Source organism: Nannospalax galili, unplaced genomic scaffold (genome assembly GCF_000622305.1).
Source record: "Nannospalax galili isolate Female #2095 unplaced genomic scaffold, S.galili_v1.0 scaffold568, whole genome shotgun sequence".
NCBI classification, from domain to species: Eukaryota; Metazoa; Chordata; class Mammalia; order Rodentia; family Spalacidae; genus Nannospalax; species Nannospalax galili.
The window spans coordinates 1,260,271-1,284,191 of record NW_008359441.1 but is presented as its reverse complement, the minus strand read 5'-3'; the positions used below and the strand labels follow the sequence as shown (position 1 = coordinate 1,284,191).

Genomic DNA, 23,921 nt, shown 5'->3' with positions numbered 1-23,921 from the left:
TTATTTTGATATATCACAGTGAAAGATTTATCGTCCTCTTTTTTTTTTTTTTTTTTAAAAAAAAAAAAAAAAAAAAAAAAAAAAAAAAAAAAGAGCGCACCGTGATATATTGTGTTCTGCTTTTAACGTTTGTAAGGTACACATTTTAAATCTTGGTTCTCCAGATTGAGAACAGCTGAGTGTCTAATGTCTGTAAATTCCCTTATGGAAATTTTCTAATGGGCAACACACCATGCATCACAAGTTGTGGACAGTAACTGGAGGACAGAATTCTTACATTCCAGTTCCCTGGTGTAAAGCAAACATACCACCATGGCGTTTAAGACGACATCTCACTTCTGGACCAGTGGCATCCAGTTCTTATGTTTTCCCTAGAGAGGTATTTAACATGCTGACTGCCTTTGGTGATGGATACATCCATTAATACAGCATTAAATAGTCTCCGAAAATCTTCCCATTTTAAAACTTTCATCTCAAATGGGTTCAGTGCTGAACTTCTCTGGGGTAGGCCGCCACTTCAAGACTAATGAGGTTAATCTGGTTAAACCCTTCTTTGTTACGGAAATTTCTTGCTTATTGAACACTGTAGCTAGGACTGTACAATGCCCCATGATCTGACTCTTGACTTTCTCTACTGTTTATGACTTTTCTTTGTGATTCAGAGTTCGCTTAGTTTTGTTTTCTATGGACATATCCCACAATTTATTACTTTACAATTTATTACAAATACTTTGAGATGCGTTGGGTAGCACCACCTGGAGAAAAGATTAGTAGGTTGGATTTCTAACTCTTACAGATTTATTCTTTCACACTTAATTTGTTAATGGGTGATCTACAACGAGATTATCATCACTCTATCTGTTGTGTGACATTTCCTGGGAAAAGTGAACAATGTTTATTTACCTCAGAGGGGTACCCACAGCAGACTCAAGAAATTATTCCACCTAAGTGTAGTTCGTGAACTGATGGATTTACTGGGCTTCTTATAGGACCTTTGGTGACACAGAGGCAGCTGTTCCCTTTAGACTCTCCATGCAGCTTCACTGGGGAAACCTCTTCTCACTAACAATTTGTTTTTTGTTTATATAACCTCAGGGAGGGGCCTTGTGAGTCTTGTAACTTTTGTGTGAGTCCTGAGTCTTGGGATCTTTCTTCTTCCCTCTCGGAAGAAAATTCCAGTTGGAGGAAATTCCTATACAACAAATGTCGTATATTACAGAAAAAATTTAGCCGGGCCTGGTAGCCCACGTCTTTAATCCCAGCACTCTGGAGACAGATCTTGATGAGTTCAAAGCCAGCCTGGTCTACATAGTGAGTTCCATCCAGGCCAGCTGGGGGCTACAGGGAGACCCTGTCTCAAAAAAAAATTTTTAAGAACTGGAAATTCACATATTACTATGTACCACAAATTAATACTCAAAAAACTGTGATTGTGTTTTGTTGATATATTAAACTTGAAACTTCAGAATTTCCACTAAGTTAAAATAGACTGTTTCAACAGGCCTGCTAGTAGTTTAAAGTAATACTAGTCTTTACTTGCCATGGAAATATATTTTGTTAGGAACAAAAAAGAAACGTGTGAAAGGGAAATATTCTCAGTCAAGCTATTGAATTGTAATGGAAATTCCCAGGTAGAAACTGGCACAGAGGGATTAGGAAGCTGCTGACTCCCTTCTGATTCTGTAAAATTGTAGTGCCTGAAAGCCGTACAGCAGAGTGCGATTGATGGAAAATATGTAAGTGAAATATATGTGTTCATGCTCCATAAAATTATTTACTTCACTTGAGTAAACATTTAGAACATCATTAAACCCAGAGAGTAATGCTTAATAGTATATTTCTTTGTTCTTTAAATAATGAGAACAAGGCTTAAATGTTAGAAAAAATCAGTATAAAGGGAACATTCTTTTCTGAGTCAAAGAATAAATAAAATCAGTGATTTTTTTATGTTTAGCCATTTGTATTTGTCAAAATGCCTGTATATGTGGCTATTGTATAAAATAATCAAATAAGGGGCTGGAGAGATGGCTCAGCAGTTAAGAGCACTGACTGATTTTGTAGAGGACCTGGGTTTGATTCCCAGCACCCACATGGTGGCTATGAAATGTCCTTAACTCCAGTTCTGGGGGAATCTGAAGCCCTCTTCTGATCTCTGTGGCATTGCATGACACGGGTGTACTCACATACACGCAGGCAATACACTCATATACATAAAATAAAAATAATTTAAAAAATCAAATAAATAGTCATTTTATTCCAACCCAATATACCTCCTTTCTCAGATAGTTGTTTTAAATACAAAGGCATCTCATCATCATCGATTTCTTTTCTTTTATATATATATATATATATATATATATATATAATATATATATGTATGTATTCCGTTTGTTTGTTTTTTTTTTTTTTTGAGACAGGGTCTCCCTTTAGCCCCACCTTCCCGGGAACTCCCTACGTAAACCCGGCTGGCCTTGAACTCACAGAGATCCCCCTGCCTCTGCCTCCCGAGTGCTGGGATTAAAGGCGTGTGCCACCACGCCCAGCTTCTTCTATATTTTTATTGACGTTTTGTCTGTTTCATACAGTAAATCTTCCTCCTCTAAAGGATGAGGCTCCCATGTTTAAATTATGAAACCTCAATAGTGATGGCTGCCATGTTTAGGGTTCTGGGGAAAATAGGTGTATTTCTAAACTTGGGTCAAGTTAGTAGAGTTACACATAATTGTTACAGCACTGTAGACTGTCTTTGAGCTCTATGGATCTAAAGAAAAAAATACTTAGTTCTATGGGTCTAAAGAACAATGATTTGTAGTTTAGGTCAAACTAAACTTTATTTGAATTTATTTCCCTTCTTTAATGAAGCTGATAATCAAATGTCTGTTTTATATTTTTCTTAATAAACTTTGCTATGTTCCTGAATACTGATTCACTACAGTGTATCTTGGCTCCCCCGGCCCCCGACCCCCTTATTAGGTTGTCCAGAAAAAAGCTTTGGATCCAAGTGTAAAAGCCCACTTGGTGGATTTCAGGGATGCATGAGACTTATCTCCATCAGCAACAAAATGGTAGACCTGATTGCAGTCCAGCAGGGGTCCCTTGGCAACTTCAGTGACCTTCAGATAGACTCCTGTGGCATCTCAGACAGGTAAGAGTTCCCTCACATCTTCATGTTGATCTATTCAGACTTTTTGATAACAGATTTAATATATATTCATAGCCATATATTAACATATACTCCCTTTCTACTATCCATTGTACAGGAAATATATTTACATTAGAATAGCGATTGCTTTATGCAACATACTCAATGATAATATTTAGGTACAAGACATAACTGTGCTAATTATATACACACATGCTACCAACCTACAAAGTGCAAGGCTGATATTATAAATTCATTTTCATTTTAGTTTTTGATCATTATGTGTGTATGTATGATGTGTACGTATGTATGTTTTTTGTAAGTATGGGCACACACATGCCATGGCATGCATGTGAAGGTCAGAGGAAAACCTTGAGTGTCTCTTCTCACTCTCTACCTTGTTTGAGACATGCTCTCTTGCTGCTCACCACTGAGTAAGCCAGGCTGTCTGGATCATGAGCTTCTTGGTATTCTCCTGTGGCCCCCCTCTCATCTTGCTGTATAGATCGCTGGGGTTACAGATACACTTTACCAAGTTACATGCGGCTTCATGTGGGATCTGGGAATCCAAACTCAGGTCCTCACACTCGTACAACAAGTGCTTTACCCACTGAGTTGTCTCTCCTGCTCTGCTGTAGTTTTTGATGGGTATAAATGTACCAGAAATATGTCACTAAACTTAATACATTAGGGAACCCAAATAGCAATATTGGCCATCAAGTACCAGTAAACCAGAGACCTAAGTGGTCAGTTATCAAGCTGGCTTTGGCTGGCCTGACAGTTGGATGCTTTCAGGGCCAGAGGAGAAAACCAAGTGCCTATTCTAATGGACACCTTTCACACCTCCTTGCCATCTCTATGCAGGAGCCTGAGGAGGGACACCTCCCTAGGAGTGTTCAAGGCCATTACATTGATCAAGGTGTGAGCACAACCCCATAAGCTCAGTAGGAGCATGGGCACAGGACATGCTGTGGCAAGATTTGGGAGATAATTGTTGAGGATGAATGAACAACTTTTGAAATAATAACTAACAATCGGTAATAATTAAAAACTGTGGGTAGGCTTTGTGTTAGTTACTTTCCTGTGGCTGTATAAAACACCATGACCAAGGGAACTTATAAAAGGAAGAGTTTATTTGAGCTTATGTTTCCAGGGGAATTAGAGTTTGTTGTACTTTTTGGCCAAGATTGCTTTGGCTATCTGGGGTCTTTTGTGATTCCATATGAATTTTAGGATGATGTTTTTCAATCTCTGTGTATTAAGTTACTTTTTCTGTTGCTATAAAACACCATGACCAAGGGAACTTATAAAAGGAAGAGTTTATTTGAGCTTATGTTTCCAGGGGAATTAGAGTTTGTCATGGTGGGGAGGCATGGAGGCAGAGGCAACCGGTACAGAAGGAGGCGCGCTCACATCTTCAAGCAATAACAGGAAGCAGAGAGTGACTAGAAATCTGGCAAACCTTAAGACCTCTCAGAACTTGCCAATGGAGATGCAAGGCCTAAGCAACCGCAGAGAAGAAATCTTACCAAGGCTCCCAATTTTAATTACTGAGCAGAATGGAATGTCACGGCCATTAGAGATTTAAATCCGTATACCAGCCTCTGTCCTAAGCACTTAACATGAATGAGTATTTAAATCAGTCCTCACAAAGTCTTAATAGTATCTGCACCTCAGATACGGGAAATAGGTGCATGGAGAGGTTGAGTTGGCTAAGATGGGATAGCAAAGTAAAGACAGAGCCCAGCCCCAAGGATCAGAAAGTCTGAAATGTGTCTTTTCCTGCCATGCAGGCTCCGTGCATGGATGCACTGATGGAGGTTAATCTTTCATCCATGTATAAGGGGATCATCTAAAGGGTTAATAAACTGCAATTTAAAATAAGCAGAAACATTAAAAAATTGACAGGAACTTAAACAATACAATCTTTTCTAAACATTTTGACTGAGATTGACTTTATTTTAAGTAGGATCAAACTTACCCATAAAGGTGTAAGTCCCAGCACACTGATGGTTACATTTACATGGTGATTCATACATGGTCTCTATACACATATACAGAGTCCTTGCACAGATTCTCTCATACACACATACACACACTCATATGCCCAGTCACTTATCTAAAATGTCCTCACACAACTATTGCACATTCACACGTGCATAAACACATATCCACACCTTCTTGACACCCACACTCACTAAGGTCATTCTCATGGTCCTTCCTTACCCCCAGTCACTCTCATTCTTCCAGTCATCCTCTCCTTATCCTCTGTGGATCTGAAGTGTGGTGGTCCAAAGACCAGGGACTCCAGTGACCAAGGGGCAAGGGCAGGACTATAGGGGCAGCAGATCAAAAGCCCGAGCATGGTGATGGGCACAGTTGGCAGGTGTTGGGATGTAAGTACTTTCTGAGTTGCTTGGACCTAAACCACTTATTAAATGAAACTGTAAAATATGGCCCCTGTTTAGATAGCCCCTGTTTAGAATATCAACTGATTAGGGAAGGTTACTGTCCCACTCCCTGACACCACCTACCATTCATGGAGAAATAACTGCAAATACTTAGTCTCAAATGACACCAGGTTCCAGAGACCCCAGACAAGAACTAGAAGCCTGCTGTGTGGCATTCTCCATCACTGTGGGCTCACTTACAGATCCAGCATCAATATCCTTGCTTCCCCCCACCCCAGCACTTGGAGCTGTTCCCATTTCACCTCCACTGGCCAGTTCCTGGCCCTTCTCCAAGCATTCATTTTACCTAGTTCAAGCCCAGCCTATCCTGTTCCTTTCCATAACTAAGCTTCTACCCATAATCCTCTACTCTCCCTCTCCTCTTCTTCATGGAGCCCCGTATGTCTCAGGTTTGCTCTCATTCTTTCTCCCTGTGTTCCCATGTAGGGCTTATTCTAGGGCATTTGAAGACAGTTATTTTATCTCAAATAGTCCAGAAAGCATAGCTTTTGGGTGAGGGATGAGAGAGTTCTCATCAGTTACAGTTCTGAGGACATGAGATGTATATTCTAATGCTCACCATTATCTTCAGATAGATGGGTAACTTTTCTACATTATAATGTTATTGAGTTAATTTCAATATCACTAATTCCAGTCAAACTTTATACTGTGTGAAAGCTTTTTGAAATTGAAATTGTACTGGGCAGGGAATCAGGCTAAACCAAAATTTTAGCTGTCACTTCAAGTTAGGGTATGCTGATGGATGCATTTGTTCAAGTTCACAAGCAATGAAAACGGTGATGGAAATGTCCAGGAGAAAGATTTAGAAGCTTGAGAAAATGGGTTGATGGATTGTTTTACTTTGTATTGGAATGACTAGCAAAGGAGAAAATGTGAAATACAATTGTTTAGAGAATCTGGTGAAAATGAGCACTTCGCTGTACAACATGAACTGCCCTAGGTTACACCAGCCAAAGAGTTCCATGTGATGAACTTCAGTAAAATTCACAGGTTAGTTTTTCAAATTTTATTTACAAATGTGAAAAGCCTCAGCTGACTGGTGAGAATGAGGAAAAGGGGATCCAGTTAATGTTTGGGAAGCAGATCAAATAACAATAACCTATGTACCACAATAATTAAAGATTCATTATTATTATTGTTATCTTGATTTTAGGCAAGGCTGCTTATATCTGTCTCTTTTTAAAACAGTGTGTTTTAAAGAAAGGCCAGCTCTGTTCTTTTCTGATTTGATTATCAACTAGGATTGCTATCATTTTAATATTTTAAAAATCTCATTTTTTCCAGATTGATATTGATCAGAAATGCTTAAAAATTAAATAAATTATGATAGAGTATCTAAATGAATTCTTGAAAATCTATAAGAATAATAAAATATATATGGAATTTGTGGATACAGAAATATGCATGGTTTAATGTTTGCATCCCCTAGCCAGCAGACTATGATGTAGTGTTGCTTTATGATTGCATTTATGAATATACATAGGTATGATTGTATTGATTCTCTCTATATAGTGAGAGTATAGGTGACCTTTTTATTTTGTCCTGAACTCTTGGTGTATGTACAGTAGACATCTTTTTTTTGAGCAAGAGATAAAATCAATAATGCTATTTTGAGTTAACATTGGAAAAATCCTAGAAGTAAAACATGAGGCTCTCCTCTGCAGTTCTAATGAGTGAGGAAGAAGCTCATCACAGATCTATTCTTTGCAGGTTTTGTAGTTTACTTATTTTTTAATTGAAAATGAAAGTGAACATTGGAAGCCTTGGTATAAATGTATTGTTCATTCTAAATTCTGAAAAGCACCAGCAGTCTGAGAGAGTATTTGAGTCTAAACCAGAAGTTTGCAGATGTCTTTGTTCATAGTGCCTTACCTGTTTTAGGAATACTTCCTTACGGTGCCTTTAAGACAAAAGATATCTCTGACACTTTTATTTAAAAGCTGATGTTAAATTGGGAAGATGGCTCAGTCCATAAAGTGCGGGCTGCACAAACAGGAAGACTCAGGTCCTTGGGTCGTCTGTGAAAAGCCAGGCATGGTGGTGTGCCTCTCTAACCTCAGCACTTGGGTGGAGGGCAAAGACAGACAGATGCCTGGAGCTTGTTAGAAAGTCTAGTCCAGTTGATGACCTTCAGATTCAGTGAGAAACCCTGTGTCAATAAACAAAGGTGAAGACACTTGATGTCACCCCTGGCCTCTATACATGCATGTGTACATGTGCATGTGTGCTTGTATGTATACATGCACACACACACAAACATACATACACCACACAAACATAACACACACACACACACACACACACACACACACACACTTTCTAACTTTTTAATGTGTCAGCATCAGTGGACAGATGCTGCAGGCAGCACTGACACTAGTAGCCTGAAGAATCCCTATCTTAGGGATCTCCACCTGGGCAAAGCTGGATTCTTAACTCTGCCACTGAAAAGAGTTCAGGATGAGTCAGAGTGAGGCAAAGTGAATGAGTTGATTTAGTAGGAGAGAGGGATAGTATGTATACACTTCAGATCTAAGCATTGGTATTTAGAGAGACAGAGACAGAGAGATAAACACAGAGAGATCATATTTAGATGTCATTACACGTGTGTGTGTATGTATGAAAATGTGACTTTCCAAGTTGCATTGCTTAAATAGTATCATGTATAAAAAATTTTTTAAAAATCAAGTTGTTTAAAAATTTAAAAATATACTGGTTTATTAGTTTTTCTTAAATAATTCTTTTTAAAAAATATTTTATTATTTATTTATTTATTTTTATTTTTATGTGTATGTGTGTATTGTGTGCATGTAGGTAAGTGCACCGTGTTGTGCAATGCCTGGGGAGGACATAAGAGGCTGTCGGATCCCCTGGAACTGGAGTTATGGACAGTTGTTAGCTGCTGTGTGGGTGCTGGGATTCAAACCCGGGTCTTCTGCAAGAACAGTCAGTGTTCTTAACCACTGAGCCATCTCTCCAGCCCCCTTAAATAATTCTTTTTTATAAGCGGCCATATCAGGCATATTGTTTAGGATTAGGGAATGCAGAGGAGGAATAATACAGTTAAACTCCAGGACAGATTCTTCATTTGTGATATCTTTATAAAAAAACAAATGCTATCTCTGTACACAAATTTTAAAAAATCACATTTATCTGTGTGTGTTGCTAGTGTGGAGATTAGAGGAGCACATGGTGGAGTCAGTTCTCCTTCCACCATGTGGGTCCTGGGGAGTAACTTAGTTCATCAGGCTTAGCAACAAGTACCTTTACCACTCTGAGCCATTTCACTAGCTCTCTGTATGAAATTTTGTTTCTATCAATTGAGTTGAAGTTCCATGATTCTTAGCCAGCTAGAAACTCAAAATAGATTCCAGGATGTGGAACTACTTTTCCTTTTATGGATCTCATAAATTTTCCTGCCTTTCTGTTCTGCATCAGGTCCAAACAATTTAATAAGGATTTGTTTCCTAGTAATTGACTATCAGTGTGATTAGGCCATGTCTGTTTGCCATATGATGTTTTATGGAAGTTAGTGTGGTTCATATACTTCTTTGGAGACTGGGAATAAGGGTTCTGTCTTTGTATTTGCATCTCAAATGTGTAGTCTTCCAGAAAGGCATTCCTAGGATAGAAAACTGCCAAGAGGGTGGGCAAAGATTTATTCCTCAATGAGAACAAGAAATAATTCATAACTGAAAGTTTCCTGAGAGAAAGTCTCTACAGAAATGCAGGTTAGGGACTATGTTCAATAAGTAACTTCATGAAGATTTATCCAATTCAAGGGGAATTTCAAACTCTAGTCCATGAAGACTATTTGACAGCAGAAGGTCCCCAACTTTTTCTCCCAAGATTCCTTATGTTTCTCAGACATTTCTAACTATGCCCCTAGTTCAAAATTATACCTAACACTTTGATTTAAAAAGTGGTTTCTTGGCGTTCGAAAGATGGCTCAGCAGTTAGAAGCATTGGCAGCTCTTGTAGAGGACCTGGGTTTGGTTTCTAGTACCCACATGGTACATAACAACCTACTGTAAGTCTAGTTCCACAAGTTCTGATGCCCTCTTCTGGCCCCCACAGGCATTGCATGCACATGGTGCACATACAGACAAAACACATGCAGGCAAAACACTACTACACAAAAAATAAAAATAAATCCTAAAATATGTTCTAGCAACTTAGTAACCCTTTGAGAAAATAATCATAGTCTAGACAGCTAAGGTGCAACCTGACACCAACAGGCAATAAAATTGTACCATATTTTACAAATATTTTGTATTTATTATTTTCATGGAGTTATGCACAATTGTTAGCTGCCATGTAGGTGCTGGGAATCAAACCTAGGTCCTCTGCAAGAGCAGTCAATGCTCTTAACCACTGAATTCTATCTCCAGCCCCCAAACTGTACCATATTTGAAGATCATGCTAGATGAGTAGATATTGTATCTTTGACACAAACACAAGCAACAGAAACTTTAAGAATCTGGGGACTGGAGAGACAGATAAGTAGTTAAGAGTTAGGAGTGCACTGGGCTCTTGCAGAGGACAGGCATTCAGTTCCCAGAACCCACATTAGGTGGCTCACAGCTGCTTGTAACTTTAGCTCTCTGGGGCCAACATTGTCTTCTGGCCTTCACAGGCATCTACAATCACATATGCACAAACGCACATGGACACACACATATACATATAATTAAAAATAGAATATACCTTTAAAAATTAATTAGCTATGTGATATGGTACATAAGTTAATTTGCTTCATTATATGAATCTTTTAATTATCCACAACATGATGCTGTTTTCTATTAATGTCCAACAAATTTTCTTCCTTTAAGAAAAGTAAAATGAAATATATAAGTTGAAAAAGTGTAATTACATATAGTTGTTTACTCATTGGACTGTGTACCTGTTTGGGCATTGCACCACTTTTTAAAGCCTGGACTCAGATCAGACATGGCTATGCTCTATTAGGCTATTTCTTTGTTCCGTGTTGATTTCACATGGTACTTGATTTTTGAAAATCAATTATTCAGAATCTAGCTTCTCAAACACAGGTGGTGATTAAAAGGAATGTATTATGATTTAATGTTGGAACCTAGCCACCTCGAGCCGGTAAGTCCCTCTGTGCTTCACAGACGTTCAGTGGGCCAGTTAATGTCTCTTGAGAATTTAAAATAACCAGGAAGCCCCTGTGATATGGGTTCAGCACCATCGAACAGCCCAACACAGCTTGGCGTTTATGAGTTTGAACAGAGCATCCTTCTACATTCCAAATCTTCAGATGGAGTGGAAAAGATGCCATCCTCTCTTCCTTCCCTCTTTCCATCCCTTTTCCTCATTCCACCTTCCTTTGAATGTCAAAGCAACATCACACATGAGCACGATGAAATGTTATTTCTTGTCAGCTGTTGATATTTCTGGCTGGTATTGACTTCACATCATGTCACTTAGAGAACGTAAAGAACCGTGATATATAGAGAGACATGTTGAAGAGTAAGCAGTCAGGGCTGCTTGAGAACTGGCTGCAGCCAAATGAATGTAATGTCTCAAGGCTTAGTTCTGTGATTAAAGTACCCCAGCACCAGGCTGCATAACTGTTAGCCATGGTGAAATTTGCCCTTCCTGTTGTGGTCCACACCGCTCTTTCACATAACCATCTGTGAATGACGGATTGCTCTATGGTATCTCACAGTGATAAATGGTGGTTGTTTCTTCTCTTTCTTTTAGGTGTTTGCCCAACTACTGTGAGCACGGGGGCGAGTGCTCTCAGTCCTGGAGCAACTTTCACTGTAACTGCACAAACACTGGATACACAGGTGCTACCTGTCATAGCTGTAAGCCAGAGACCCACTTGCTCTTCCCCACTTCGCTCCCTATGTACCGATTTCTCTGTGTCTGTGTGCACATGTGACCCTGTGTGACCTTGCGTTGGAATATGCAGCCCTGGATTTTAGCCTTCAATGTCTAGTTTAGTTTTAATCCACACCTTGTTACATAAAGTAATCGAGCTAGAAATACATCAGATGAAACAGGGACAAAGAGGGTCATATAATGGGCAAAGAAAAAAGGGTAGCTAATGACAAAAATAAATAATAAAATGCAAGACTGCATGAGCAGCTTCTGCTGCCAAACTGGCCAGCATTTGACCCTGGACCTTCTAGAAGTATAGTGCAGATAGCAGTAGAATCTGTTACCAGATTCTTACCGCTGGTTCGATTCAATGAAGAGATTCTCTGAAACAGTTTTGCATGGGCCAAGGTGGGCTGGTGTAGGCTGGGGTGGGTGGGAGTGGACTGTGGTATGGGGACTCACATGTTGAATACAGCCTAGAGAGTGATAATCCATTTGGACATTTTGAAGTGACTGGCTTGCTTAGATATAATATAAATTTGTTTTTCACAGTTTGGGCCATAGATTTGATGTCTGATGAGGGTCTGGATTCTAGTTTGTATATTGTAATCTTCTCCTTGTGTTCTCACATAACAGTAAGAGTGACACATTTCTCTGGGCACTGTTACCTTTCACAAATGCTCCAGTCATGACCTAATCATCCTCAAAATCCCTCCATCACAAAACCATCATGACAAGAATTAATCTTCTGTATTTGAATTTGCATGAGCCACAATATTCAGTCTGAACCTCTAAATCATACTCAAACTCTCTTTCAGTCCTGTCTAATGAGGTTGATGGTGGTTAAGTGAGATAAGCAATTATTATATTAATCATAAAAGTTAACTTCATTGAGTACTTTCTAAGTCCCAAGTACAGACTAGGTATTTTTTACATGCTAGTTAATTTGATTCTGAAGAGTGCCCTCCTAGTTAAGTACTCTCATTATCCTTAGTTAACTCATGAGGTAATTCAGAGATCTTAATAAACTTGTCCAAGGTTACTTATATACTGGAGGCAGACTGTGGATGCCTCAGAGCCTGGGTCCATAACCAACATCTTTTACCTATATTATAAGCCGTGTATTTTTTTCTGATGAAATGTTGGCTTTTGCTATAAGACTCATGTCATATTTATGATCCACTTACTTGTTCAATACACATAATAAATGACCAAAATGCCCGTTTCTTCCACCTCCTTGAGTGGAGGAAAAACACTACTTGAGTAGTGTTTCATACATCTACTCAAATTCTGAACAACCTAACTCCTATCACCATCTTCCATAGCTTTTACTTAAACCAAGAGAGTTTGCCATGAAGTCGGCTGTCTCACCCCACTGGATGGGTCTATGACACTGCTTGTTGCTTTGTGTCCCTTCTTGAGTGGAGATTGGAATCCTAGGCTTTCAGCCCTGGATACTCCACAGAAGATCCCAAGAAGCCTCAATTCAAGGATAGAAAGAATATGGCTAGTGAGACTTCCTAGTCCTATTGGTACCTCGAGAGTCATAATGGTGCCAGTGATATGTGTTGTCAAGTCTTTTGAGACTCTACAAAGAATGCTCACTGGAGATCTAAGCCTCTCACCTTGTCACCGGAGGCCTAATTACTCAACCAGTGCACCCAGCTAGTGGGGGAACAGTATATTTTAATATTCTATAACCTCTGTCATATTTGTTAAAATAACTAGCTCAAACCCAAAAGCTGTTAAATGCATTGTAATTGACTCTGCATGTTTTATTGTTATCAATAACTGAATCTAAATATAAATACAAACAGCTCTGAGGAGAAAGTTGAATAGGAAATAAAAGGTATTTTGACACATGGCTTATCCTTTCATTAAAAAATTAATAGATGAGAGTCTCAAGCAGTTTGCCCAAATAGAGCTAAATGATTTTCATCAATAACATTCTGAGAAATGAGGTCAGAATGACATAGTCTGGTTGTTGTGGAGAGGCAAAGACAGGATCTTCTAAAAGGTTTTAGTCAAATCTCAGCAGTTAGGAGACTAAGGCAAGAGCATCATGTCTTTCATACCAGACTGGGCTAGTGAGACCTTGTTTTGAAAAAGATCAAAGGTTTTATGAGGAAATAGTACATCAAACAGTCATATTACAATGATCACTCAGTGTACGTTAAAGCAAAAGAATTTCCAGGTGTTCTTATCCATTCATGTGTGTTTTCCAGAGTCCATCACAATCCCAAAATTATGTGTGTATCTCTGGCAATCTCTTTCAGGGCCTTTATGACCATATGTATGTGCTCCAAGAAATGGATAAACTAACAATTTTACATGCCCACTTTAGTGCACAAAGCAAATGTAACTAGAAACCAATGCATACTTATGTCTCCATCTATTAATTTAAATAAGAATGAATAAAACCATCAAATTGTAGAGATGTGTAGAAGCAAATGTCAATGATTTTCTGAAAATTTAGTAACATTGAACAAATTAGCCACAATGTTTCATGTTGCCTAAACATTCATTAACATAATTTTCAAAAATTTAAAATAGATTCAGGAAAGGATATCCGGGTTTTTTTTTTTATTTCAAATTCTACAGAATAAAAAGCTTAATGGAAATTATTGGTACATTTGGCCAAGCATTCAATGAGAAATGTGCATTACACAGATGTTAATATCAAACCTTGTGCATGGCAAATATATAGCTGTATAATAAAAAATTCAATTATGGATCAAAGCACATTGAGACCACTTGGGGGAATATTTCATATAAATATTTATTCTGCTTTGAATCTTAATGATGGTGAATGCTCATTATAGATCACTAAAGAAAGTTTTTTTTTGTAATTATTTTTAAAACTATAGATGAGGAGCTTGGTGAGTCAATTTCTTCTTTGAAAAAAATGTTTACCTGTAGTTAACTTGATCTAAGACAGCAGTACAGTTTCAATATAATTTGAAATGATCTTATGACATAAGTATTGGACAACAGCCAATTAGTTAAAAAGATTACACTGGCATACTTTAAGATGCTAGGGTATTACAAGGTAATACTAGAATTAGATATTCTGAAATGGTGTCATGAGATACTTAAAGGGCTTGAACTTTTAAATACCTAACTTCTCTGTCCTTATTCTTCTTAACATAAAAAAATCAATGAAATTTTCATTTTGATGCGAAAAATAATCTCCTTTTCCTTTAGTGATAAAAAAATCATAAAATACGACCTCATCGTTTTTATATTATCCCTTTCATCCATATTAATTTGAAGAGAAAAGGAGAATGAATTTTGTTGTAAAATGTGATATTGTTCTCTTAGCTTAGTGATGCACATCGATTTAAGATTTGGGGTATATTTTAAATCTGATAAAACTTAAGGAATTTGTTTCATGCTATTTCATTTATGATGGTCCTTTTTTCCCCTCTCTCAGCTCTCTATGAGCAGTCATGTGAAGCCTATAAACACCAAGGAAATACTTCAGGATTTTACTATGTAGATGCAGATGGAAGTGGTCCTCTGCGACCCGTTCTCCTGTATTGTAACATGACTGGTGAGTTAACCCATTTGCTTTCACTGCATGAATGGATTACTATACAAACAAAATGGAAAAAGTAGAAGCTGATCTTATTTGTAACAGGATTAAAATGGGTATTTGTTTAGTTTTGTTTCTGTTGCTGTCATAAAACAGCCTGGAAAAGGCAATTTAGGGGAGGAAGGGTTTATTTTAGCTTGCAGTTCTAGATTTCGGTTCATCATTGTGGGGAAATCACTGTGCTAGGAGTCTGAGGCAGCTGGTCCCACCCCATCCACAGTCAAAAGCAGAGATAATGAATGCATGCTTGGCACTCAGCTGCTTTTTCTACTCTTACACAATCCAGGGAAGAGTTCTACTCACAGTGGGCTGGATATTCCCCCAAGACAACCCCCTATAGACAGGGCCACAGAGCAAACAGATCTAGACATTCCATCACTGAGACTCTCTTCCCAGAGAGTCTAGATTGTGAAGTCGACAATTAAAACTAACCATCACTGAATTGTTTAGTAAAAAGAGAACATAAATATTTAACAAATTTGTTAGTTAAATGTTAATGATTTATAATAGTGTCAGTTTCTGTGCATATGGTAACTGGATAGTATATCTAATTTAAAAAGTTTCCCACTGTGTCTCAAAACACAAAAATGTTAGATGCACTTGAAAGCTTTGAAAAAGATTCATTGTTAAATGGATGTGAGCATAAATTTTATTTATTTTCTAAAATTTTTGTTCTACATACATTTAAATAGGAATTAATTCAGGGAAAGTATGTTTAATTAAATTCAATATCTGCTCATAATAGGAAAAGAACAAGAATACCCACAAAAAACTTAGAATAACATACATAACAGTTTACGGTAAATGGTGAAGGCTTTTCCCCTCTTTCCAGCACAAATACAAATATGTTCACATTTGCTTGGGAGGGCTTAGTCAATAAAACCAAATAGGAAAAAAGTCTAAATATGGGAAAATATCACCTACACTTTTCATTATTTATTGATGATTAGATTATATATTAAGAACTTTCTGAGAAATCTACAGTAAATTATCCAATGATTATCAATGGACCCCCAAATTAACACAAAATTAAGTTTATTTCTATAACTCAGCAATAAGCAATTAGAAAATGACCTTTTGGAGATCGTATTTCCAACAGCCTCAAAACTCTCAAACATCTGGCAATAAATGTAATAGAAGATATGCAGAACTAAACTCCTAAGGGTGTGGAAGAACATAAAATTTTCATTAATTAAGAGACTCAACGTTGTAAAATGTCAGTTCTTTCAAGACTGATATTGATTTTTAGCAGAAACTTAAAATTCTGCAGGGGCGGGGTTTGTTGTAGGGTGCTTTTGGTGAGAAGGGATAAGCAGATTCTAAAATTTGTAAGCAAGTTGGAGAGGATCAGAAACAAGTCGCTCTCGAACAGAGTTGAAGGACTTGGTTTTATCAGATACAAACACACCAATGAAACAAAATAGAGACCTTACCGGCAGATTCTCTCATCTGTAGCCAGTTGAGGTTTGATCAGGTCATGCTGATGAACAGTGAGAGAAGATGGTCTTTTCAAACAGTGATATTGAGGGAAATTGTACATAAATGTCAAAAAAGGAGCACTGATCTCTTCATCAACAAACACAAGATGAATCCTAGGTGAACTTTTCTCTCTAATATGGTAGCCACTATCAACAGGTACTATTTAAATACTCCTTGAATTAATTTGGATTAATCCAGAAGTTCAATGAATTTAAATACATTTTAACGGTGCAAACAAATATCAGTAATTTAACTTAAACCAGATATAATTACTAGCCAGATTTTAGCCACTCTGTCACCTCCTGTGGCTAGTAAGGAACATACTGATGATCATAGTGGCATTTCCATCAGGGCAGGAAGTTACATTGGACAGTGCTGTGGTAGAACACTCAGGTTTATGGAGCAAAACGAAAGGACAAGTATAGAGTTGAGGCAGACTGTGATAGAAGAAGATTTGCTATGGAAGGGAGCAGTGGATATTTGAAGAGAAACTTCTAGACAGAAGCATCGCCCATCCCAAAGACCGAGACTTCCAGGCATACTTAGAAAACCAAAAATTCCAGGGTGGCTGGAGTGTAGAGGTTACTGGAGCATAAAAAAGATGAGGAGAGAATCAGCTAGAGGGAGTAGAAAAGGAAGAGTCATGGGGTCCAGGAAGCACCTTCAGGTCTCTGGGGATTGCTCTGAGTGAGATGAGAAGACTTGGAAAGTTTGGAGCAATAGTCCTATTCAGTTGAACCTCCTTTGATAGGACCAGTGCCGCTCTTACAGTAGGAAATGCTTGTCCTGGAGCAAGGGTAGAATACAGTGTATGGATACAGAGTAGGTGTCAGGAGACCTTTTAGGAAGCACAGAAATCCAGCAATGAGGTGATGAAGGTGCTTCTGACCACCAACATTACCAATGTATCTGAGGAGAGGTTAGCGTTGTGCATCAAATGCCTGTGAGCTGTGAGAAAACAGAAAGAACCCCATAACACTGAAATCTTTGACTTAGACAACCAACATATTTGAAGCGCATTGTTGGAGACTGGAATCAGAAAAGGTTTGAGGGGTGAACATTAACAACAATCTTTAACACACCTTGAATTTAAGATGTCTGTTACATAATCAACCAACATGCTCAGGTATCAGCTGGATAGGGGACAACAGTTTTATACTAATGCATATTTTTCTTTTTAAGACAGGGTCTCCCTGTAGCCCCAGCTGCCTGCCTCTGCCTCTTGAGTGCTGGGGTTAAAGGGCATGCGTCACCACATCTGGCCTTAAGTATAATTCTGAGAACTGCAGGATGGTGGTAAAACCTGAGCTATTGATTTTGTGGGGCTGGTGGAGAGCTAGAAGAAATTACTGTAAAATATATTGTTAGAGACTTTTCCATAATACAGCTATGCAGCTTCATTAATTTGAGGAAACTGCCATATAAACCAAACCAACATAAAACATGCTAAGGGTATTCATGTACTCACATGAAGCTCTTTCATATAGCTCTACAGTCTGCATAATGCACATTATCAGGTGGTGACCAGGAGTTTCTGACTGAGAGGTGAGGGTAGGTCACAGAACCAATGTGTTAGCCTTCCCAGACAGTTCTTAGTGATACACAGGTTTGGAATTGCTGTTTTAGACTTAATTCTCAAACTTCCATATGCATCAATTGGTTATTGAGAATTAATCATAAATGTGAAAAGCTCTCACAGAGAACAAAGGAAAACTCTATCCATATGAGATAAGAATTTGAATGTCAATATAATATAGTTTGGGTAGGTTGAATTTTAATGTTTTATATCACTGCAAACCTGTGAGTTCTGTGTTTTCAAAAATTCATCAAGAGCTGTTCACCTGCATGTTATCTAAAGAAGTGATTCTAAAAAGCAGATCTAAGTTAATAAATACTTCTTGTCTTTGAGGCTTTAAGAAACATTACACTTCCACCGCCCACACCACACAGACACACACACAGACACGCACACACACACACACACACACACACACAGACACACACGAGTCAGTTCTTGATTTGTGATAATTATGTTCCAGAAAGTAAGCATGAATATTGGATTAAAAATGCTGAATTACTGACAGTGATGAAATTGTTCAGTGGTTAAGAGCACTTGCTGCTCTTCGCAGAGGACTGGGTTCAGTTCCCAGTCCCCACATGGCAGTTAATAATCATTATAACTCCAGTTTCAGGGGATCCAGTGTCCTCTCTCTGCCCTCTGTGGGTATTGTATGACATGGGTGAACTTAAATCATGCAGGCAAAACACTCATACACATAAAATAAAAATAAATAAATGATTTCTCCTGGGGGGGATATAGTAGGATAGGTTCTTGGGAGCTTCTAGTGACAGCATTCTCCTCAGTGGATCAGTACATGATCTTGTTTTATATGTGCTGTAGGTTAAAGAGATTACATACACACACACACACACACACACACACCACATACACACACACACACGCACACACGCACATGCACATCTGAGATTTATTAACACTGAAATCATGTCTAACAGCACTGGAACTCATGCCTGGACAGTTATTTTCTAACCTGTTTTCTGTCCACATTATGAACTGAGCTTAGAGATACTCACCAGCACCTTAGTAGTATTAGGGTTCTATTTTAAACAGCATCATCATCAACCAGAGAAAAAGAGAAACATGTAGTGTAGACCACAAATAGGACATTCGTTTTCAATATGAGAACTGAAACAGGAATCACAGAGTACCTATTTCTTCAACTTTCGTTAAGAATGTGTATATTGGGTACTCAGAGTGCTGCTGCATATCTGGAAACGACTGCAAAAGTGTTGGGGTTGCAAATAAGTTCATATCAAGTAGGTGAATTCACAAATAATGAGAATCTCTAAATGACAGGATCAACTATCTCATGTTACTATGAATAATGATTCGGGCGTGTAACACAATGTGAAAATTCCTGAGTTATTACTCTCAAATGTTAAGGACAAAGGTTTTGAGTTTTCAAATGAGGAGGCCAAGACTCAGCAAGTGTCAGTGTGGTGGCCCGGTGGCATCAGATGGAACAGGTTGAGAACTAAAACCTTGGTCGCTTTTCTCACAGCCTGAAGCTTTTCCCACCTTTGATCACAGTCCTACTGCTCTTCTTCTAGCTAAATCAGGGATAATAGTTATGAACCCAAGGCTCCACGCTGAATCAGGAACTTGCAAATATGTGACTTAAAAAAATAACCTAAGTTTGGAATCAGTATTAATGAGGCTAAGTGGAGTCAAATAACTCTAAGCTGAAGGACATTGCAAACAAATAAAATTTTCATTTTGAATGGATAATTTCTTAATCATCATTTCTTTGTCAACAAGGTTACCCTAAATTTAACTTAGAGGTACAATGAGATGAATCCTTGTTTGGCAGAAAGCAGTTTTATTCCACTATTATGAAATAGTTTTGTGTTCAAGAAGTTTCCCTTTCTTTAATATTACATTGCTGAGGATTGCTTTAGTAGGAGCTATAACACTTGACAAAATAGAAATTCTGCTCTCTCAATGCCCCACTTCCTATTGCACCATTGCTGAAGTTCTGGGTTTCCTTTCCTGAGCCAGTAAGTTCAGGGACCTAGGCCCGAATCTTGGTCTCATTAACAAACATCCCAGTGTGAGTCTACCAGTGACATAAATATTGGGGTGTCTTTGAGATTGAAGGAGTCTTTCTCAGGGAGCTTGGATCCCAGAAACTTGGTGGCCACCAAAGCTGCCCCAAGCAGGTGGCCTTTAGATTCTTATCTCACAAATTCAATGAATAAAATTCCTAAACCACAGAAGGTGAATGTTAAAGAGAACATCATTATAGATTCATAGGTGGGAGCTTAAGAGAAAGAGCCAGGCCATTTGAGTTAGGCACAGAGGTCAGCAACATGCTGTACAAGTAGCCATATGGTGGGGAGAGGAGCTTTAGAGAAAGTGAAAAGAAGTCAAAGTACCACGGGAAGATGCTTGGGCTCTGGCCAGCATCCAGAAGAAAGAGAAATGAAGAAAAAAGAAATCATGCCTTTCAGAGACAGGACTCTGTAACTGTGCAGATTGAACAGAACCTCATGGCAGCTCTATAGGGACTGCATTATGGGAAGGAATTCAGGGAAGGAAAATACATCATCTCACTAAAGGGATAATTATTCCTTTATCTCTTCAGCAAGGTCTAATGTGAGCCGCCTTCCTGAGGGGTGGTCTGTCAGCTAGGTGACTGACTTGCCTGACTGGATTAAAATTACTTATTTATTTGGAGACAGGATCTCACAATGTAGCCCTGGCTGTCCTGGAACTTCCTGTGTTGACTAGGCTTCAACTGTCAGAGATCCTCCTGCCTCTGCCTCCTGAGTTCTGGGAATAAAGGCGAGTGCCCCCATGCCTGACTTGGATTAAGTTTTAAGGGAGGAGACAAAGGTATGTTTCCTTTGAGAGGTAGATCCCATACTTATGGCTAGGAGGCAACAGCTTTCCCTTAATAGGCCTTCAATGCTACTGTAACAGTAAGACACATGTTCTAGGTCTTACAAAAATGGGGCAGTTATTTTCACTTTAGAGATTCCAATATAAAAGTCTTCTTAGTGGTGATGAAGGGTAACAGGGAACGTCGTTATTCAAACACAGCTGTGCATGCATCAAGGTCTGCTGTCGAGCCCTAGCTGTGCTTCTTTACATTCTCTCCTGCTTTCCTGAGTGCAGCACCTTCCCACCAGCTCCTTGCAGTCTTTATCACATCTATCACCCTCAGCTATTAAGCACCGCACCGCAACTTTGCGACTCTGTTGCTTAAACAGCAGGTTTTTTTTTTCCTTTACACTGTTATCACACTAAAAAATAGCAGTCAGCCTGAGGTAAATCAAGGCTTTAATTACTCAGTAGCTCTATTTACGATTCATAGTATTAGAAATCTTTTCAGGGAGAGACACTGGCAAACTCAAATTACCATTCTATATTTTTTTAACTCCATAGATTATTTTCTACCTTTTCAGTAATCTCTTATTTATTTCCTCGTGCTTCCTTACTCTGTAACTTTTGTTGCATTAGTAAGGGATGATTTTTCCAGAAATGAAAATCGTGACTCTCACAGATATAAAATTAAATACTTAAAAGCACATTTTGGAGATTTCATGGAATATATTATTAGTGAACAGATTGGTTAGCTGTTCAAACCAGTTCAAAGGAAAGACCAAGTAAGAGACAAACGTACACGTTAGAAATATTGAAATGATTGTGCACGGGAAACCACACTGGTTTCTTCCACTGTGGAGAAGGCAAGTCAATAGACCATCAATCAGGCAATCAGGTAGTAGTTGCATATGTACACACAAGAATCACTAATTCTGTGTAAGGAAACACTGCCACCTTTTCTAAGGAAATCAAACAAACTGGCAACTACAGACGGGACAGTAGAAGAAAGAAACAAATGAACCAACAACTGAGAATCTGGGTTTGAAAGATGGTCAAATGTAAATTTTCCTTGGAAGTAATAGATAGTAAATTGCTCTAGAGAGATTTAAAGTCTTATCTCCTGCCCACTCTTGAAGAGTAATTAAAACCTAAAGATTTGCAACTTTCCTCTGCAGAGATGTGTTATATTCTAGAGTTACTGTCTCTCTTGCTTTATGGAAAGGGAGGTGGTCCAGTCACTCCAGGGAAGCTCTGTGCCTCACAAGTCTGGACTCCTGTCTTCTGGTCCAATTCCAGCATGTGCAGCTGCATCTGGAACTCAGTGTATAAGGAAACTAGTGTGTGAGGACCTTCGGCTGCTAAAATTTCCTGTACAGAATGGTCCCTGATCCAGGGCTCAGTAGATAAAAGTGACAGGTAGATGTTAGATAGATGATAGATAGATAGATAGATAGATAGATAGATAGATAGATAGATAGATAGATGATAGATGATGGATAGATAGGTAGGTAAACTATGGATGGATAGATAGATGATGGATAGGTAGGTGGATGGATGGATGGATGGATGAATGGATGGATGGATGGATGGATAGATAGATGATGTAGGTAGGTAGATAGATGATAGACAGACATGATAGATGTAGGTAGGTATCAGTATATGAAGCAGGATAACTTGTTAGCTTTCAAGTACCATCCTAGACCTTCCACAGGTTCAGACTTAACATGCAGTTCTCTCAGTTGTCTAGATTCATGAAGCAACTCAAAATTAGTGAAAGTCTCAGAGCCGCCATTGAGCAGAATCAGAAGAACTGCCAGGTTGCACTCTAATATAGACTCCACACCATTTTTATTCAGTCATTTGCTTATTCATTGATTATTTCTTGTTTTTCCAGCACATGCTTTCTGCATGTATCATGCTGGGTGCTGGTGACATGTCAGAGAGATCAATAAAACCCATCAGATGTCACATTATAAACTGTGATGAGACCTTTGCACTTTATGGTTATTTCTAAGTAGTTGTGTGTAGAAACCTCAGCTAACACGATTATGTCTGAAAGAACAGGAAAGAGACTGTAGACTGACTGTTCCGGAAGGTTCCCATATAAACCTACACAGGAGATTCCGAGCCAGACTACAGGGGCCTCACTTCAATTGCTAAAAATCTGTGATGATTTCATAGTGAATGCTTTGCCTTAGAAATCTAGATGGTCTGACAAGCAGGACATCTTTTTAACTTCATACTTGGCAGCATCTTTTATTAGAAAATAAAATTGCTTACAGAGCCTCTCCTAAGACTGAAGGATTTCAGGATTTCCAAAAGGAAACATTTATACGAACTGTCCTTGAATGGTCACCATGCATGGCAGCTTTGAACCTCTTTCAGTACCTTTCAGACAAAGCCTTTAGAATCATGGGTTAATTGTGATGGAATTAATCATGGGTTAATTCCGTCTGGATACGGAAACAGACGGATGTCGCTCCCAGTATGACCCTAAAGGCACAGGGACAAAGGCTCCAAGCACGTACATTGTTTTGTTTTGTTAGCAGCTGCTCAGCCAGAGTTAAGAGTCTTGATATGCAGCCACTGATTTGCTTCAAGGAAGGCCATTGGTTCTGCTGAACAAAAGACGCCCAGCGCCACAGAGCTCAGGCTGACTGGACTTGCCTGGTTAATAATAACTTTAAAGTTCCAATGGCTATGGTTGAGGTGATGAAAATTGTAGCGTTTCCGACCTAGCCTGTTGACTAGTTCCTCTAATTTGCTTTCCAAATTTGGAAATGGAGCCTTAGAAACTTTTGCTTGACTTTCCTAAGGGCATGGACCAGTGTCAGGTCTGCAGCCCCTCTGATGGTGTCTGCTCTTCTACCCTGTTGTGCAAGCCACTCACAATTTCATTAGCTTATAGATATGTCCTTTTGGAGAAAGGCATCGTATTGATAATACTATAGGCTGAGCTGTAATGTAAGGGGGAAATGAGGT

General features: G+C 38.6%; 1 protein-coding gene across 1 annotated transcript in view; it reads left to right on the top strand.

Moving 5' to 3' along the window:
- Cntnap4 (contactin associated protein like 4) overlaps positions 1-23,921 on the top strand; it is a 303,201-nt gene that overhangs the window by 205,296 nt on the left and 73,984 nt on the right. The window contains exons 10-12 of the mRNA XM_008822985.2: positions 2,974-3,145; positions 11,335-11,441; positions 14,891-15,010. Of these exons, the coding sequence (XP_008821207.1) occupies positions 2,974-3,145; positions 11,335-11,441; positions 14,891-15,010 (399 nt within the window). The remainder of the gene's footprint in view (positions 1-2,973; positions 3,146-11,334; positions 11,442-14,890; positions 15,011-23,921) is intronic.